Here is a 19775-nt window from a genome sequence, read left to right as displayed (position 1 = left end):
TAAAACAATAAACCAACACCTATGTTTCTGACACATTGAAACCCTTTTATTTCCTAAATCTACATTTTTATATAAGTAAATTCAGAGAAAAAAGTCAGAAAACTTATTTTCGGAGTTGCGAAAAAGTCAGAATTCTGAGTTTATCTTGCAATTTTGAGTTTATATCTCATGATTATGGCGGGGAAAACGTCTAGATTAAAATTAAAAGTTAAAATTATGCTTTTTTATAATTTATTCTGTGGTTGAAACATCTTCCATAGTAAGCAAACTAAACCACTCAATATTGAATCATCAAAATAAATGTTTATACTGTTTCAAAAAACTAGCTATCCCTAAATATTAAGGACCTTTTTTATTGCAAAACATACAAAATTGGAACATACAAATAATAACAATACGAATTATAAACAAATAGGAAACAAAAGAAAAAAGTTTAATAAATAAAGATATTACAAAATACCAGGGGACTGAAGATTGCATCATAGTCTTTTAAACATGTCACAGACTTTTTATTTTATTTTATTTTTTTTCTTAATGAAGAAATACAAAAAAAAAAAAAAAAAAAAAAAAAATCAGAGAAAAAAAGTCAGAAAACGTAATTTCGGAATTGCGAAAAAGTCAGAATTCTGAGTTTATCTTGCAATTTTGAGTTTATATCTCATGATTATGGCGGGGGAAACGTCTAGATTAAAATTAAAAGTCAAAATTATGCTTTTTTATAATTTATTCTGTGGTTGAAACAACTTCCATAGTAAGCAAACTAAACCACTCAATATTGAATCATCAAAATAAATGTTTATACTGTTTCAAAAAACTAGCTACCCCTAAATATTAAGGACCTTTTTTACTGCAAAAAAGGAACATACAAATAATAACAATACGGATTATAAACAAACAAGAAACAAAAGAAAAAAGTTTAATAAATAAAGATATTACAAAGTATGTCTATTGCATCATAGTATTTTAAACATGTCACAGACTTTTTATTTTATGATTTTCTTCTTAATGAAGAAATACAAAAATCTAAATCAGAACAAAACAAATTTAACATAGGAAATGCTTTTGTTTTCATAATACAAGATAACATCCGTTAAGCAATAATTCATATTCATTAAATTAAATAAGACAAATCCGTCTTAAACCTGTTTACAACTTTACAGTTAAAAAATAAGTGAGTCAGCATGTGTTTCTAAACATTAAGGAGCAAGTGATGAAGAATGACGTAAAAGAATCAGTGAATCGTTCTTGAGCTGGTTCCTTCGAACGAACCGCTTGAAAGAACCGGTTCGCCAGAATGACTCGGACTTCACAATAGTGGAGCGGAGCGGCGCGGCGGAGGATCCCCACCCGTGAGCATGGCGGTGTGCTAGACTATTAATGAAGACCGGAGAGAGCAGGCGGAGATGGAAAACATTATTATGTGTACCGATCGTTTCAAATAACCTGCTTTTCACGGACTGTGTTTTAATTCACAAATGCCAGAGGCAGTCTGCTGGATTTCTCCATGCAGTCTTCGTCTACTTCTATAGGATGGTGAGCTGAGCAGATAAAAAGCACAAGTTATTGGTGATTGCATCTATTCAAGCGTTCCCCGTTGTGAATTATAGGCGCGTGTGGGCCGCCGGTGCTCCGTGATCATGAAGCGCTGCTGCGGGAAGCGTGTCTTTGTGCGAGGCGTGTTTATGTCCGCGGACAGGCTCGTTTAAACGCCCTAAACATGAATGCCATTGTCATGTCGAGTGCTGCGTGAGTTTATTTGGATTTTTTGAACTGTTCAGACCGGAGAGATGCGTGAGTATAAAGTGGTGGTCCTCGGGAGTGGCGGGGTCGGAAAATCCGCCCTCACCGTACAGTTCGTCACTGGGACGTTTATTGAGAAGTACGACCCGACCATCGAGGATTTCTACCGTAAGGAAATCGAGGTGGACTCGTCGCCGTCGGTGCTGGAGATCCTGGACACGGCGGGCACGGAGCAGTTCGCGTCCATGCGGGACCTGTACATCAAAAACGGGCAGGGCTTCATTCTGGTCTACAGTCTGGTGAACCAGCAGAGCTTTCAGGACATCAAGCCCATGAGAGACCAGATCATCCGAGTCAAGAGGTGAGACCTATAACCGTCTGGAAATACTGTGTCGGAGGTTTGCGGTTGATGACATGTCATTGCATACGATGAAAATAATCTTTACATATCTGTCAGCATGTTCAGAATTAGCCTGTGTGTGTTGGTACAGTCTGAGTGTAGTTGGGCCTCTACAGGCCTGTTGCTCGAGCCTTGATGTGCCGCATCCAGTGTTTCAAACACACTGCTGTCTGCATGAAAGATTCATGCTGAAGTGATGCGATGCACTTCACTGCTCCTCTAAACCTGATCCACAGTTTTCAGGAACAACGAAATAGCATTCAGATGCTGTTCTCATGTATTTAGGAATCATTGTAATGATTTTGTGATGAATCTTTTAGTCTTGTGGCTTTTAGTCCATTTATGTGAGCTCTGAAGCCTCTGGTACTCAAAGTTGACAATATTAGCTTTTGCTTATTTAAAATTGAGTCATTTACTCCCATAGATAGATAGATGGATGATTCATATTACACTCATCTTTACTTGTCTGAATCTTTCTCCCCTAATGCCACCATTGCAATAAAAGTATTTTTTTATTCAAGTGTAATTGCAAATGCTGTAATTCAGACAACTGTAAGGCTTAAATGAGTCAAAATGATTTTAAAATTCAAATTCTTAAATTATCTGTCTTATCTATCTATCCATCTATTGAAAATGGGAATTTCTTATTGTTGTGGGCGTGTTCAAAAAAGTTGCAAAGTGTTTTATGTCTGAAATTTGCACATCTGCAATTTGATAGTGTTATTTTGTGGTTTTATCTCGTTTGGATCAATACTGAAGTTTAAGCCCAGTTTCACAGACAGGGCTTTGACTGTGTCAGAATTAGGCCATAATTCAATTGGGATATTTAAGTAATTTTTATATAAGTGCTTAGAAAAACACATTACTGGTGTGCCTCTTGAGACAAAACAAAGGCACTGATATATTTTAAGATCAGTCAGTATGGGTTTCTTTCAGTTGAAACAGCTCAGGTTTACATTTTAGTCTAGGACTAGGGTTAAGCCCTGTCTGTGAAACTGGGGGTTAATGTTTTATTTTTGCGTTTTTGTAATTGAAGGTTGGTTTTTGGCCTATAGAAGGTGAGTCTATGGTGATACTGTGTTTGGGAAAGCAATTGTGAAAGTTTACATTAAAAAGTTATTCAAAACTTCCAGAGTAAATATTATACAGAACATGTCATTATACAGACTAGACACAAAAAAACACAAATTCCCTTTCAAGGAAAGTCTGTTCACTCGGTGGCCATATATGCAACGCCTCTGTGTGGCTCATCCAAGACCAAATCCTATCTAAATGAATGGGGGAATCCTGAAATCTCAGGAACTCTGAACTCGCAATTAAATTACATATTTCAAATCAGCAACAAAATCTCAAACGAACTGCCCCATGAATGTTGTTTCTTATGCGCAAATAGTGTTTAAAAAGCTTATTTGTCAAGCTAGACCAGCCTTATGACTGCGCATGCGCGTTGGTCAGCCTTAGGTTTCTGTGAGAACTGGCATTCTAGCGGCTGCTGCAGTGACTCAATGACTTTAATAATCAGCTATTGGCTCTTTCATTTGCAAGGCGAAACTATTCCGCCGGTCTTTGTATCTCTGTAGTCTTTGTTTTAAATCAATGCTTGTTTGACTGCATGTAGTGCCATTGAAAGGCTATGAAATGTAAGCAACAAGTGGCAGAAAAAAAAATGCTAATGGAATTGTCATTTCTGAAACCAAATATCCTGGCATTATATCCGCTATTTTCTTGCCGTAAGAGCGGGCGCGGCCGTTTCTAAATTTTATGGGTCTGGCTTCCAGTTTCATCTGCATCCAGCTATTTTTAGCTTTACAAAACAGCTTGTTTTGCTGATTGATACTGCAAATTGGTGTGTCTTACCATATTATTTTAATGTATCATCTTCATTATGAAGACACTGGTTTGTAGTGCATACTGTTTTACCATTTACTGCACGTTGTTATTCTTCCCTTAATTTCCTTATAGTGGCTAATGAACCGGAAAGTCTCACCCATAGGCTTACTTCCACATTAAAAAAAAAGGGGAATAAGATTTCCCTAAAAATCAATTGACCCTTCGCAGATAGTTTGACTGACAGGCGATCTGACCAATCATAACACTGAATCTGACATTTTTGTCCAGGGTAATTTCATGCAAATGTCAACCTTAAACCCAAAATAAAGTTTTTACCAAAGGTTTTTGCTATACTGATAGCACAGATGTCAAGATTTGTTAGTTCAAATATCCATGTGAGGTAAAGTTTTTAAAGCATTTTTTATTCATAGTGCATGAATTTCCATAGTCTAATAAGTTCTATTTTCAGGCTTGTCACATCCATAACAGTATATATTCTTGTGCATAGACTAGTGAACAGTCAGCAAGGGTTTATTCAAATATAAACAGATGATTCGGTATATTGGTAACATACATTCTCCAAGCTTTTATATGTCACATCCATAACGCAAAATATCACATCCATAACACTGGATTTGGCCCTTCAACAAACAAACCAAACATTAACATTGGTGGGCTTGATCTTGAAAAATTGTGTTTTGAGTCTTTCTGCTAGGGCTGCACAATAAATCGTGACAGTGTCGCAATCGATATTAAGAAAAGCTGCGATATTCATGTGCGCATCTTGTCAGTGAAGCACACTTCTGTGATCAGTAGTAAATCACCATCCGAAGCCCAGAGGGTGCTCTCGCGCGGAAACTCCAAATACACCCCGAAAAAGAAATCCAGGAAATAACGTTCGCTGCAGCTGAATAAACAGAAGATTTAACTGCTTTCATTGATTTAACATGACTAATAAACACACAACTACAACAATTTATGGTTTATCTGACTTCTTATTATAATTTTCATTATAATACAGTATATAATAATGCAGTGCTATTCGACATTGCTTTTATTACTGCTTAGAATGCTATGAAATATTTTGCGTGCCTTATTCTGTTTAAGGGCAATTAGTGAACTAAAGATAATGGGGGGAATAAAAGTGTCTAATAAAATTTACATTATTATATTTGTAAAAGCATCTTTTATCCTTCTTATCAGTTTATAACTCCGACCTCAACTGTGGTGTAACTCCAGACGCCCACTAACCTCACAGTCACCCTAAACCAGAAACACATTTAAACAGACCTGCAAACAACATCACCTCCAGCACACGTTCCCACGCAAATAATATAGATCTGCACTCTCACGCGAAGGATGTTTCTGTCTTCAGAAAACATTGAATAATTGAATGGCATAAATGTTTCACAAAGTAAAAGTGATGCATTATGAGGAAGAGAGAGATGTTGAAGGGTGAATGAGACAGGTAGTCAAAGAGCAGAGTCAGGTTTAGTGCCATTTACAAAAATGAATCTCTAAAACAGATGATTGTAATAGCAAGTGTAACTGTTAGAATTGCTCATATTTATACTGTAATAAAATAACGCAATAAACATTTACCAACATAAGATGTAACTAAACCCTAATGTAAATAACTAATATGAATAAGCTAAGAATGGCTATTTAAACATGTCTTTTTATACTGTAAATTATAACGTGACTTGTTCTTTTTCGTTTTAAAACTGTACATTTAACCGTATTTTACTGTAAAATTACATTAACTGTTATTGAAGACAACATCATATCAATATATTGGTAACCACTGAAGTTTTACAGTCTTTTCCTGTTAAAAATCAACATTTTTGTACAGTTAGGTTTAGCCAGGGTTAGGGATTTCAACAAACCAAGCATGCAACTCATCCCACAGTAACTCATACTTGAGTCATACTTCAGACAATGCAGCTTGCGAATGAGAAGTGTGCTATTACTTTAATTCCCATGCTGGATGATAAAACTAGCATGATATTTAGAGACCAGAATATTGGGATTTGGAGGTTGGTATTTTTGAGATATAACCGTAAGCACATAGCAACCCCCTTGATACTGGCCAAAACACCCAAGCACTGCGGTGGCCGGTTTTGCAGTCAAGCAACACTAAAATGTTACTAAAATGGTACAGTGCAGACATGTGACCCATTTTTGGTTCATGACCCACAAATTGTGAGAATCAAGGGGCAGGACACTCTCATTCTGCAAGAAACTTTAAATTGTGATGTCATTTGTGGGTTGCAAATAACAGGGTGTGCTTGTTAAGGGGCGTGGTTACAGTAACCCCACCCTCCTCATTCTCCCTTGGCCATCATTAGTGGTTGTGAGTAAAGACATTCTCTTTTTGCCTAGAGGAAAACTGTACTGTGAGAATTCAAACGTGAGGTGCAGGATGTATTGTCTGTCTGCTGTGAGAAAATAGTCTAATCATAGAGATCCTTTTTGGTGCAGTTGAGATAATTAAGCAAAAAGGTGAGGCCATGACATGCTATATTGTGAATATAGTCAATTATACAACCGTTTAAAACTTTGGAGACTGTTTTTAATGTCTCTTATGTACATCAGAGGCATTTGGTTTGATCAATATACAGTAAATACTGTGAAATATTATTACAATATAAAATAACTGTTTTCTATATTAATATATTTTAAAATGTAAATTATTCCTTTGATGCAAAGCTGAATTTTCAGCATCATTACTCCAGTCTTCAGGGTCACATGATCCTTTAGAAATCATTGTAATATTCTGATTTGATACTCAAGAAAAATTTCTGATTATTATCAATGTTGAAAACAATTGTGCTACTTAATATTTTGTCCTTTTTTATCAATTTAATGCATCCTTGCTGAATAACAGTATTAAATTTATTTATTTTTTTTTTAAATCAATGGTACTCACCATGAAATCTTGAATAATGTTGTATTTTTTAAAAATAAAAATATTTAGACACAAATTTTCTTTATCAGGGTTCATACAAGGTGCTTAAATTGCTTAAAGTACTTGAATTTCACTTTTTGAATTTAAGCAATATTACGGAGAAGGTCCTTGAAAAGTTCTTATTTCTGTGAAATAAGTGTTTAATTTGGTCCATGCGCACATATCTTTTTACGCAAAATTCATGCAATTCAAAAAAACATACCATTTTTGCTTATTTCAGTTGATGTCACAAAAAAAATCAAGCTAAGCAAATAGTAATATTGACAGCTGAAGTTGAAGATGCGAAAAGAGGAACAGATGAACCAAATCAATTGAGTCGCTTACGCTGGAACCGCTCCGATTGATTCAATCTCGTAACTTCGATCATTCATTTCAAGTGATTTACTAACAAAAACCAGATCAAATTAAAAGAATTTCAACACAAAAGGTTCTTTGTGGTGAAAGAAGGTTCTTTAGATTATAAAACAGTAAGCAAGAAATGGTTATTTAAAGAACCTTTGACTGAATGGTTCTTTGTGGAACCAAAAATGGTTCTTCTATGGCATCGCTTGAAGAACCTTTTGAACCACCTTTATTTTTAAGAGCGTAAAATGTTAGATCATTTTTCCTTCTTTAAAAAATGGCTTTAAAATCAAGCCCTGCCCTACACTATTTCCTATCAAATATTGTTTCACTCATGCGTATATGACACATGGAAGTTAAATGCATTTTGAATGTTTCACCTAGACTTAAATGCCCTCGTGACAAAGAAGTGTTGTGCACTTGTATTTTACTTCAAGTAAAAGTATATTTTTAAAAACTGTACTTACTTTCTGACTTCTTTTTAACCCACATGAGTACACTTTTAAAAAAAAATGCACTTTTTTTTGCACAAGTTTGCTAGAGTCTACGTCTTCACAAGGAATTGTTTGCATAAATACGGTTTGGTTGTTCTGAGAGAAACTGTATTTGTGTTTCCAGGTATGAGAAGGTTCCGGTGATCCTGGTGGGGAATAAAGTGGATCTGGAGAGTGAGCGGGAGGTGTCTGTGAGGGAGGGACAAGCATTGGCCGAAGAGTGGGGCTGTCCATTCATCGAGACGTCTGCCAAGAGCAAGACCATGGTGGACGAACTCTTTGCCGAGATCGTTCGGCAGATGGACTACGCGGCACAGCCGGATAAAGATGATCCTTGTTGCTCCTCCTGCAATATACAATAACCCCCCAACACACTCACACACACAACTCACATTACAGTAGCTTTGATAGACCTTCTAGTGTCAACAGTTTTCCATTCTGTATCTGCAGACTGACAGTAACTCTGAAGTTTTTTTTTTTCTTGTCACTTTAAATTCTGACTGACTCAACCACAGGAAGAGCACTTGCCTTAGGTTTCATGTTTCCTGTTTGAGCAGAATCCTTCAGTGGGGATGAGTTGGACTTTTATGTTCTTGGTCTTATGGTATTGATGATTTTATTTGAATTTGTCACCAGGTCAAAGAGAGAGGGAGAAAATGTGAGGGTTCTTAGCCATATGTTTGAAATAGCCATATAATAATTTAAAGAAGACTTTCTAATTGTCCGTTTATTTGGGAATAGATCCCTCAAAATCATTGTTTTATCGGTTTCTATTCTGAAACAGAAAGAGGTCAGGTGACTTGAGCTTTGTTCCAAAACCTAGTTAGCTGCCTACCTAAACAGAATGTTAAAGCCCAAAGTGCATTTTCAGAATGCATCACAATGAGCCCTATGGAAAATTTCATCCTAGATGGAGTAAACATGGCTAAAGAAGCAAAAAGAGGAGAAGATGAACAAAAACAATTGAGTAACCAAGTCTTCGGACTTCTGAGCGTGTATCATGAATCTTTTGATTAAGATCGTAACTTTAGAGCGGGTTCTTGAATCTTTCCGCGAATTGAATGATTCATGATCCGCACTCCGAGTCCTGGTCTCAAATTATGGTTTGTGAATCATTATTCAGATAAGCACTTCGGATTGAATATCATGAATCATTTGATTTAGATAAGAACTTCAGAGTGGGTTCTTGAATCATTCCCCAAATTGAATGATTCACGATCTGCACTCTGAGTCCTGGTCTCAAATGATGGTTCACAAATCATTTGATTCAGATTGCGACTTTGGAGCATGTATCACAAATCATTTGATTTAGATCGGAAATTTAGAGCGGGTTCTTGAATCATTCCGCAAATTGAATGATTCATGATCCGCGCTCTGAGTCCTGGTCTCAAATGATGGTTCGTGAATCATTATTCAGATCAGCGCTTCGGATTGAATATCATGAATCATTTGATTCAGATTGCGACTTTGGAGCATGTATCACAAATCATTTGATTTAGATCGGAAATTTAGAGCGGGTTCTTGAATCATTCCTGAAATTGAATGATTCATGATCTGCGCTCCGAGTCCTGGCCTCAAATGATGGTTCACAAATCATTTGATTCAGATTGGAACTTTCAGAGCGTGTATCACAAATCATTTGATTCAGATTGGAACTTCGGAGCATGTATCACGAATCATTTGATTTAGATCAGAACTTCAGAGCGGTTCTTGAATCATTCCCCAAACTGAATGATTCACGATCCGCGCTCCGAGTCCTGGCCTCAAATGATGATTCGCGAATCATTATTCAAATCAAGACTTCGGAGCAGTTTCACAAATGTTTTTTCTTATATTTTATTTTTATTTTTTTCTTAAACAGTGGAAAACCTAAAACCATAAGTGAGATCTCTGATTGAAGTCCTTGAAAATCAAAAAAGTACTGCTTGAAAAGTCCTTGAAATTTCTGGATTTTAATTTTACAGTATCTGTATGAACCCTGTAATCATAAAATCATAAAACACTGCAGTATACCATAATTTCGATTTCATGATGACTTTAAAGGGGCTCCCTGCAGTTTTTCACCAAAGGTTTGATCATGCTATTTTTTTTATATTTTACAGTATTATTTACTGTAGTAATCATTTTCATTTTTTAATATTTAATTATAATTATCAGAATAACAATAATTCTTACAATAGTCATATTGATATATTCACAGTTTTTTTACATCTACAGTATGAAATGCATATTTCAATCACAATTTTTGTCAGAAGAAAAAAAATGTTTTCCCCCAAAGTGTCAAAATCAGTCTGCATAGAATGTTCCAAATACACCGCAAGGCGGCTCAGTAGGTTTTGGAACAAGCTCTGGTCTTTATGCTGCTTCCATTCAAAGTCAGTAGATGACTTCAGGAAACAAAATGGCAACTGTACCATCAGCTTTGCAGTGGAACAATTGTGAACAAAGAACTCTTTTAGCAACCAAATTGGGGAAGCTGTGCTTTACAACACTAATAGCTCTTCTACTGGTGTATCAACCGAGAGAATCATTTATCTTGTTTTATATGTTTACTAAACATGTTGTATCATGCAATGTTGGACCTTTTGACTCCTTGATGTATTTTATTTACGTAAATGTTGAATGTTTGACTGTGTAAATCTCTCTGACTGCCACCACGTCTGCATCATGAACCCTCGATCGAGTGTCCAAGTTTCAAGAGCCTCTCAATTGCACTTTTTCCAAGAGGAATGTTAACTTTCCCAGTGAATGGAATGCAGCATAAGTCTCTGATTGGACGTATCTCCCTCCACATCTGGACACAGAAGTTATGCTAGTATCTCATATGGCTCTGTAGGACTTCTTTTTCTGTCTCTCTCTGTTTTATCACCCTCTTTCTCACATCTCTACAACATCTCAGCCCCTTTTTACACTCGTCTTCAATATTCTGCCATGCTTGTGTGGGTCAATGATGCTGACAATGATGGCTATTGGTTGACTGTATATCTGTTTGTACAGAGGTTGCCAGTTTTTCTTGGTATCCTCCTCCTGGCTGGGCTTCGGTTCTCGAGGCTCAAGGCTGAGCGTATAGAGATTACGGAGGTGGTGGGTGTGTATCTGTGTGAGTGTGTGTGTTTGAATAGAGAGCTCTGAGTCAGTATTGATTTTATATTTTTTTATGTGGACCTGTGCTCAACTCTTCTGAATGACTGATTGGTGACACTTTTTTGTTTTGTTTGGCACCTAAATAAAGTGCATCTGACACTCACACGCTCTGCAGTGCAGTTTCTGTATTTTTTGTTCATGTTTCAAAACCTGCATGCACACTGTCCAAACATAAATAAGAAATATTTGACCAGAACACGTTACGGTGAAGGACAAAAGTGTGTCCTGCAGTTTGTTTGAATATCTGCACACTCATGGCATGTTCTGTTTTCCATCATGCAGCTTTGTTTATTTGATGGCTGTTAAACTATTTAGTTGTGAGAGATACAAAATAGTTACGTAACATTTAGCAGATGCTTTCCATCTGATCTGACTTTAAGGTGCTGTGGAGGGTTTTTCCGTCATCATAAAAGGTTTACTCATGAAGACGTGAATAGAGCTTTTGAGATAAAGACTCTAGTCATATCAGTAGCTTAATAAAATCTTTTTTTTTTTTTTTTTTTTTTTTTAAAATACATGGAGCCGGTGGGCACATGCACACGGGAAAGTAGTTTAATTAAATTACTTGCATTACATTGCATTTCTACAATGGGATCTGTAACACCAGTGTTATTGGAGTATCTCTGATTTAGTTAATATTTTGAATTAATAAAATACAGTCACGAACAAAAAATGTCATTGTTTCAGTAGTGACAAAAGGGAACACATAATCCTTTATTCAGGGGAAAATTTTAGTACAGTTATGCACATTTTTTTGTATTTTAGTATGCTTTAGTATACAAGTTGTGATGTGGTCACTACCAAAACATTACTGTCACTACTGAATATATATAGAGTATACTGAATTAAACTAAGATGTTATGATAGTTTTTGGCTATAATGTATATTCAAACTAATGAATCCTTAAATTTGAATTCCTTTTAATGTTTATTTTGTTTCAAGTAACTTTGTTTGTTTTGGTTTTAGTTAATAAAAATGGCAAGTTACAAACTGAATTAAACCATTTTGACATTTTGAAGTAATTCTGAAATAATTCTGAAATAATATTTAGTGCATCTTCTGAATGTGCAGCAGAGACTGACACGGAAGACTGGGTGTAGGGACGAGGTGGGGGATTAACCTAACTTTAGCGATGCTGCACGGAGAGCCGCTTCAACGAGCCACAGCGCGTTGGGTATAAACACAAGCATTGACTAGAGTGGCCTCTTCAGAGCAGTAACACACGGCAGATGTGTGCAGTACAGGGGGTCGAAACACATGCCGAGGCCGCGGTCTACTCCAGTTGCGGCGTCGGGTCGTAACATATTATCATATATTTTATTCATCGTAGTGTAGATAGTTTTACTTATAACACAAGTGTTTTTTAAAATGCATAAACTTGCACTAGAATAGGCTAGGCTGATCAGTGCTGATGTTCTTTGATAATGTTAATGTTAGGCTGCTTTTAGCCTTTTGCTGGAGCAAAAAGTTGTAAAATAATTAAATAAATTAGCATGATAATATCATGTATCGGTGATTGGACCCAATAGGATAGGACCCAACGCTACTGTAGCGTATTATTTAATCACCCCCACCCTTCTTTCAGACGAATGCAATCGGAGTTATATTACAAATTATCCTGGCACTCCCAAGCTTTAGAATGGCGTAGACGGGTATTTCTCTTAATCAGCCCAAAACAAGTTAATAAAGTGCATCCATCCATAATAAAAAGTGCCTCACACAGCTCCGAGGGGTCAATAAAGGCCTCCTGTAGAGAACTGATGTGTTTTTGTAAGAAAAATATCCATATTTAAAACGTAAGAAACATATTTAATATCCATATTTAATCTAGCTTGCACTAACTGCTTTGGCAAGGGGCATAGCAGGACAGAAACATATGACGTCATGCTCTGCAGCGTCTTTTTAAAAAGTTAAATTCAACACATGACAAATCTAAAATGTAAAAACATACAATCTACTTCACTTTCCTGCAACACTGCAACCAATCACAACACATTTCGTTTTTCAGAAGGCGGGTCTTCATTAAACCTGGGACTAATCAAGCTATTTGTGCCAGGCTGGGGAGAAAGGTATTGTAATAATGTAAAGTATGTGAAAAATAATTCGTTTTTTGATCCACCAAGCATAAGAGCATGTTCTAGTACACCCCCAAAACAAAATCAAGACTTTGTAAAAGAGCATAATAGGACCCCTTTAAAAAAAAATGCATTAAAACAGACAGCAGTTACTTTAAATTGTAATTATTCACAATATTACTGTATTTTCCTTCAAATAAATAACTGCAGCAGTGGCGAGCATAGGACACTTTAAACTATTTTTAAAAATCCAAACTTTTTACCGGAAATGTACCATAAAATTTACAGCCTGCTCTGTATATAAAATATAGCAGGTTTACAGCCTTTCCGGTTGCGTATGTAGTATCACTCTGTACACATACATAAACAGGAAAGTCGATGTGAACAGTGAGCTGCTGTTTTATGGGGTAAATATTTTCCGGCAGACCTGAACTCTCTGCCCACTTGCTGGACACAGGAATGCAGGGAAAAGCAGCCAAGAGAGGACATGGGAAATGGACAGAGGACATAAGAGCACAGCAGTAAGGGGGAGATTCAGACACCAGCATGAGACTTATTGCTGGGTGTCATGGCAACCGCATGGCAACACATGCTGCCAATTTCACACTCTAATTTGCAGTGATTTGATTGGCCAAAAATAGTTAGTGGGGGAAGACACGGACACACACCATCTATCAACATCCATCAGGACGCATGTACACCTACACTGGCAGATGCTGTACCGAACGTGATCTACAGCACACTTGTTGTAGGAAATGTCTCTCTAGAGAAACCTGCTTTATGAATGCTATAAACACACGTGATTGCCTACAGATTTCAGTCTTTGTGTATATTTGTATATCTGGCTTAAAGGTCCTTTGGAGATCCTGGCATGTGTGCGTCATCCTGAAGGGGTTTACTATCCCACTTTGTCTTTGCTATTTAATTATCTTTACCACTTATTCACATACAGTAAAGACATTTACAGTATCTCACAAAAGTGAGTACACCCCTCACATTTCAGCAATATTTTTAGTATATCTTCTTAGGGAACAATACTATAGAAATGAATCTTGGATGTATTTTAGAGTAGTCAATGTGCAGCTTGTATAGCAGTGTATAACTCAACATACAGCCATTATTGTCAAAATACCTGGCAACAAAAGTGATAACAGTATGTCATTTAACCATGCAAAGCCACATGTCCTATTCATCATTCATGTTCATGTTTTTGTCTGCTTGATAGGACCATACAAAGTTGTGTATCTTGTATTAGAGCAGTCAAAAATTTGGTGCTTTGAGTACCATTCATAACCACATCAGTATGAGAATTCTCTCATATTGACCACTGGATGTTCAACAAGGGACCTCGTGGCAAAGAACTCTCTGAAGATTTGAGAATTAGAATTGTTGCTCTTCACAAAGATGGTCTAGGCTATAAGAGGCTCAGTAACAACCTGAGTCACAGTACTGTGGCCAGGGTCACACAGAGGTTTTTCAAGACAGGTTCCATTCAGAACAGGCCTCACAAGGGTCGATCAACGAAGTTTAGTACTCGTTCTGTGCGTCAGGTACAGAATCTGGCTTAAAAAACAGATGCATGAGTGCTGTCAGCATTTCTTTAGAGGTTGCAGAAGTAGAAGGTCTACTTTTCAGTGCTCAGACCATGCGCTGCACACTGCAACAAGTCGGTTTGCATTGGTGTCATCTGAGAAGGAAGCCTCTTCTGATGCTGGCTTACAAGAAAGCCCGCAAACAGTTTGCTCAAGACAACCTGTCCAAGAGCATGAATTACTGGAACCATGTCCTATGGTCTGATGAGACTAAGATAAACTTGTTTGGCTCAGATGGTGTCCAGCATGTGTGGTGATGCCCTGGTGAGGAGTACCAAGAAAATTGTGTCTCTCCTACAGTCAAGCATGGTGGTGGTAGCATCATGGTCTGAGGCTGCATGAGTGCTGCTGGTACTGGGGAGCTGCGGTTCATTGAGGGAAAAATGGATTCCATTATGTACTGTACATTTCTGAAGCAGAACATGATGCTTTCCTTTCAGAAATTGGGCCGAACGGCAGTTTTCCAACATGATAATGACCCCAAACACACCACTAAGATGACAATTGCCTTGCTGAGGAAGGTGCATGTGAAGATGATTGAACCCTACTGAGCACCATGGGGTGCTAGATAACAATGGTTTGATGTCTTTATAGAGGATTTGAAGAGGATCCCAGCAAAATATTGAGCACAGTTTTGACAAGTTCACTTACAAAATATTGACACAGTTTTGACAAGTTCACTTAGGGTGTACTCACTTTTGTTGCCAGCTGTTTTGACAATAATGGCTGTATGTTGAGTTATTTTGTAGGGGACAGTAAATATACACTGCTATACAAGCTGCACATTGACTACTCTGAAATATATCCAAGTTTCATTTCTATAGAATTGTCCCTTGAGAACATATACTAAAATGATTGCTGAAATGTGAGGAGTGTACTCACTGTTGTGAGATACTGTAACAGGCATAATTCACCAGGAAATAGCCAAGAGAAACAAAACATTGACAAGGAAACACCCCAGGAAGAGGAAAAGATCCTAAACATGTGTCAAGATCCAAATATGCAGGTGGCCATTAGACCCAGAATGTAGTATTTCTTTCTTAAAATATGAACATTTGCAAAAAGGATAACAAGGGATGAACTTTTTCACTGGGAGAAGTATTGTTATGGATCATATTTTAGCCAGAAATGATGGTTTGCCTTTAAAAATGTCTTGGTGGATTTATTTTTACAACATGCAGATTCAGCTTCACAAAGCAATTATGGTAAACTAAATATACTTTAATGCCATTTCTATTAAAACTTGTATGTCATGTGTTTCTATATATGTATTCAATATAATATTTGTAACGATGAAGCTGCAATTCAGTATATATGGGCCATTCTACAGAATTTGTGCAAACTGCTGTCCCACAACCAAAAAACACATTTAAAAAGCATTTAAGTATTCAAATCTTAGATGTTTACTAAGATCCTTTTATTATCTATTGAAAATCACAATAATATTTAAATTATCAGTAAGATTAATATAAATAAAATCATCATTTATTGGGTACTTTCAGTTGGGAGGTGGGTGTCCAGAATCCTAACTCCTATATTTCAACTTATAAAACTGAAATTGAAATATTTTTTTTTTCCATTGTTGTTTTTAAAGTATCTTTTTGATTCTTCTAAAAATACTGAATATTATGTGAAATATGTCCCGCATTTTTCACTTCACTACCGAAACAGTGCATGTTTTAGTCAATTGACTGAGACTGATTTTAACTACACCCCAACATTTATGATCAGGAAATACTCCAGTGTCCCTCTTTCTCATATTTACATGGTAAGTAGATATGCACCATCATTTTGAGGTAGATGTGTTCAAAAGTCTGAAAAACCTGTGTGTAACTTGTCACTACCAAACACCTTCTAACACACTTTTTGGGGAGTTATTCCATAACATTTAGTTTTTATGTGTGTACAACTGTTTAGAGCTGTGCTGGCTAACCATGTGCTGATTAGCATCTTTGAGTTAAAATGTGTCTAAAATTGTCACTACCAAAACATTTGGTGAAGTTTCGTTAATTGACATTTTTGTTTTGAGGGTGTTATCCTATAAAATTGTCACTAGCATAACAGTCACGACTGAAACATGTCATCATTGTTTTGGTATTGGCAAAAGGGAACACATAATCCTTTATTTTGGGGAAATAAAATTTTAGTACAGTTATGCAAATTGTTTGAATTTTAGTATGTTTTAGTGGTTTAATATGTGGGTTAAAATTCTGTAAAGTGTTGTGGTCACTACCAAAACATTGTCAACCGAAATTGTGCTGTCATGACCGAAATGTGATGTTTTAACCTATTTGTAACGATGAAGCTGCAGTTCAGTATATATGGGCCATTCTTCAGAATTTGTGCAAACTGCTGTCCCACAACCAAATAACACATTTAAAAAGCATTTAAGTATCCAAATCTTAGATATTTACTAAGATCCTTTTATTATCTATTGAAACTCACAAAAATATTTCAAATATCAGTAAGCTTAATATAAATAAAATCATCATTTATTGGGTACTTTCAGTTGGAAGGAGGCTGTCCAGAATCCTAACTCCTATCATGAAAACTGATATTGAAATAATTTTTGTTTAGTTTTTTTCCATTGTTGTTTTTAAAAGTACCTTTTTGATTCCTTTAAAAATATGTGATGTGAAAAATAAAGTATATTGAATTATCAACTAAGACGTTATAGTGTTTGGTTCAGTGTATATTCAGACTAATGAATCCTTAGCTTTGAAATCACTATGATCAACTTTGCCTCTTACAAAGAAAAACTGGATTCAAAATACAACAAATCTCATAAATCACACTTGAAATATTGTTAAAATTGTAATTGTCATTGATTTACCTCTGAAAACATTTAATAACAGAAAGATATATATATATATATATATATTTTTTTTTTTTTTTCCAAGGAAGATGTAAGTAGAATCTTAACAGGTAAATATATCACCCCTTATTAAATTACATATTACTGTGTTTTAGTAGTGACAATTTTAGAAAACTTTCTGAAAATACAATAAGATAATTAACTGCAGGATTACTAGAAATGTGTACCTTGGATATTATACAATTTGCATGCATACAGAATTTGTGGAAAAGGACATTTTTTTCAAGACGTTTCTAATTCTGGCTTTGAACCAATTCTGTAGTAGGGCATGCATTTATTGTATATTGTATATATTTCCATTGTTAGACTGCGTTATGGTGCTTTACTCTGCAGATGGCAGCATATGAGCGCACATCTCACTGGCTGTAAGTAACGTCTCGTGTGTTGGTTGGATCTGTGCTGTGCTCAGTCAGTGTAATCCCGTCTCTCCAGCCGGCCGACATGGCGACTGCGAGGACGCTCATATGCTCCACAACAACCTGCATCTGAAGCGGCTCCCGGCGGGCAGCTCCGCAGCATCACCGTCACGCTCGGCGTATTCGTGGACAAACGCGCACTTGCACACAGTGGATATATAAATCGGGGTAAGTGCATAGATTCTTCTTCTCATTCCCAGTGCTCGGTGCTTGGAAGAGATTAAGGGGTAAATCTAGCCACAGATTTGAGCCTGAGAACTGCCGTGACATTGCTGAAGCTCCATACCGTTATATTTCCATTATGCGCCGACACGCGTTCTGCTACAGGCTGTAGCCTGTTATAAGCCCATTCAGCTGATGAAGCCCAGTGCGAAAGACATATCGAAATAGCCTAATATATTCCTCTAAGGACCTTGACATTATACGTCAATAGACCTGTTCTGCGCTTTGTTCAGTTTATACCGCCTGTGCGCGTACGACGCGAAAATCAAAGCCAACTCGTGGTAATGAGTTGTAGCATATTTGTAACATTATTTAGCTGTTTTAAAATAGACAGTCGAAAGTCGATTAAGAATTTAAAAGATTTTCATTCATTTTATTAACGTTGCACCTGATTGAACGCTGTGAGGTGAGGTGACGTGCAGCCTCAACGCGACGCGACCACTGTAAAACGCGCACTGAAAGAATAAAGCGCTTCACGGAAGAGCGATTCTGAAATCTTCCACGTCCAATTCAGTTTAATGTTGAAAGATTACGAAAAGAGTCTATACCAAAGAGATGAATTAAATGTTATAAAGGTAAACAAAGGTATATGGATTCAAGGAATAATGTCTGTTATGTATTGCGTGGAAAAACCTATATGAACTTTAAAGCTCTTTCTCACATGGGGATTTGGTCGCCTCTGTTTCCCTAATTAAACATTGTGGCTTTTCATAAAATCATAATTTAATATATCCTGATGTCTTGTGCATGTGGCAGCTTCATTTCTCAGCCAAACAAAAGACACCAGTGTCTGAAGATGTACTTGCATCACCATCAGTGCCGATGATTTTTCCAGGGCTTTTAGGGCATTACTGAATGAATGGAATTTTTTAAACACTACTGGCAAAGCATTGGCTGTGTTTCTGGTGGATTGGGTTTTTGCTGGCACTGGTCTGATCTTTCACCCTCCCCCTCTGGATAACCTCTGAGAGCAGATCCATGCTTTATTGCTTCTCTGGAAGGTGCTTTATTGATAGTAGTCTATAAAAATAAACAGGCCAGTTTATATTAGAGGTCTATTTTTTTTTACAATGCACTTTGATTCATTTAAATCTACTTTTATAAACAGCACTGACATTAATAATATTGTTTATGTATATGCAAACAGTGGAGTAAGTAGCGACTAGGCTTTATTAATAAAGTACAGTGTATGTATGTATTTATTTATTTTCTATCCATCATCAGATAAATTAATAAAACCTCTCTGGGCAGTAAATTGGTCCCAGGCATAAATTATTAGACAGACATATAAAGAAAAATACTGTCATATTACTGTCAAGAAGACAAAAATGCAGTTATTTCCTTGTGGTTAATTTTTATTCAGGGATATATGAGCACAAACCAGTGCATATCTAGAATATTGAATGTTTGAAGGTTCTTTTGAAGATAAATGCTTAGATAAATGTTATTGCGTATGAGAAGTGAGTCGCATATGGTCATCTGATCCACAGAGATCAGTGTTTATTATTTCATATTTTCCTCTGACTGCACTCTCTGTCACTCTCTCAGCTGCTCACTTTCCCTCTTCCTGTCTCTTTTCCTCCCCTCTGTTTCTCATGTTGACCCTTGGTTTAGAAGTAATGACATCAGTGCTCTGGCATGTGTGATAAACAGTGAAATGATGGGAACAGAAAGGGA

At 36.6% G+C, this 19775-nt stretch overlaps 2 protein-coding genes across 2 annotated transcripts in view; both read left to right on the top strand.

The window, feature by feature from the left end:
* Positions 1-1304: 1304 nt before the first annotated feature.
* On the top strand, positions 1305-11023 carry LOC127171227 (ras-related protein Rap-2a). The gene is made up of 2 exons (XM_051119736.1): positions 1305-2101; positions 7899-11023. The coding sequence occupies exons 1-2, from the start codon at positions 1788-1790 to the stop codon at positions 8134-8136; spliced, it is 552 nt and encodes a 183-aa protein (XP_050975693.1). The 5' UTR covers positions 1305-1787; the 3' UTR covers positions 8137-11023.
* Positions 11024-17843: 6820 nt separating this feature from the next.
* Positions 17844-19775, top strand: part of LOC127171015 (FERM, ARHGEF and pleckstrin domain-containing protein 1) — a 45226-nt gene continuing 43294 nt past the window's right edge. Inside the window, exon 1 of the mRNA XM_051119414.1 lies at positions 17844-18044. The gene's annotated coding sequence lies outside the window, so the exon portion shown is untranslated. The remainder of the gene's footprint in view (positions 18045-19775) is intronic.

This window comes from Labeo rohita, chromosome 9 (assembly GCF_022985175.1).
Source record: "Labeo rohita strain BAU-BD-2019 chromosome 9, IGBB_LRoh.1.0, whole genome shotgun sequence".
Classification (NCBI taxonomy): Eukaryota; Metazoa; Chordata; class Actinopteri; order Cypriniformes; family Cyprinidae; genus Labeo; species Labeo rohita.
The sequence above is the reverse complement of the archived record's forward strand: the minus strand, read 5'-3'. Positions and strand labels throughout refer to the sequence as shown.

Excerpts from the sequence above, each read along its gene's own strand:
- LOC127171227 (XM_051119736.1), top strand. The coding sequence starts at position 1,788 with ATGCGTGAGTATAAAGTGGTGGTCCTCGGGAGTGGCGGGGTCGGAAAA. Across the intron at positions 2,102-7,898 it reads CAGATCATCCGAGTCAAGAG|GTATGAGAAGGTTCCGGTGA; the intron begins GTGAGACCTATA and ends TTGTGTTTCCAG.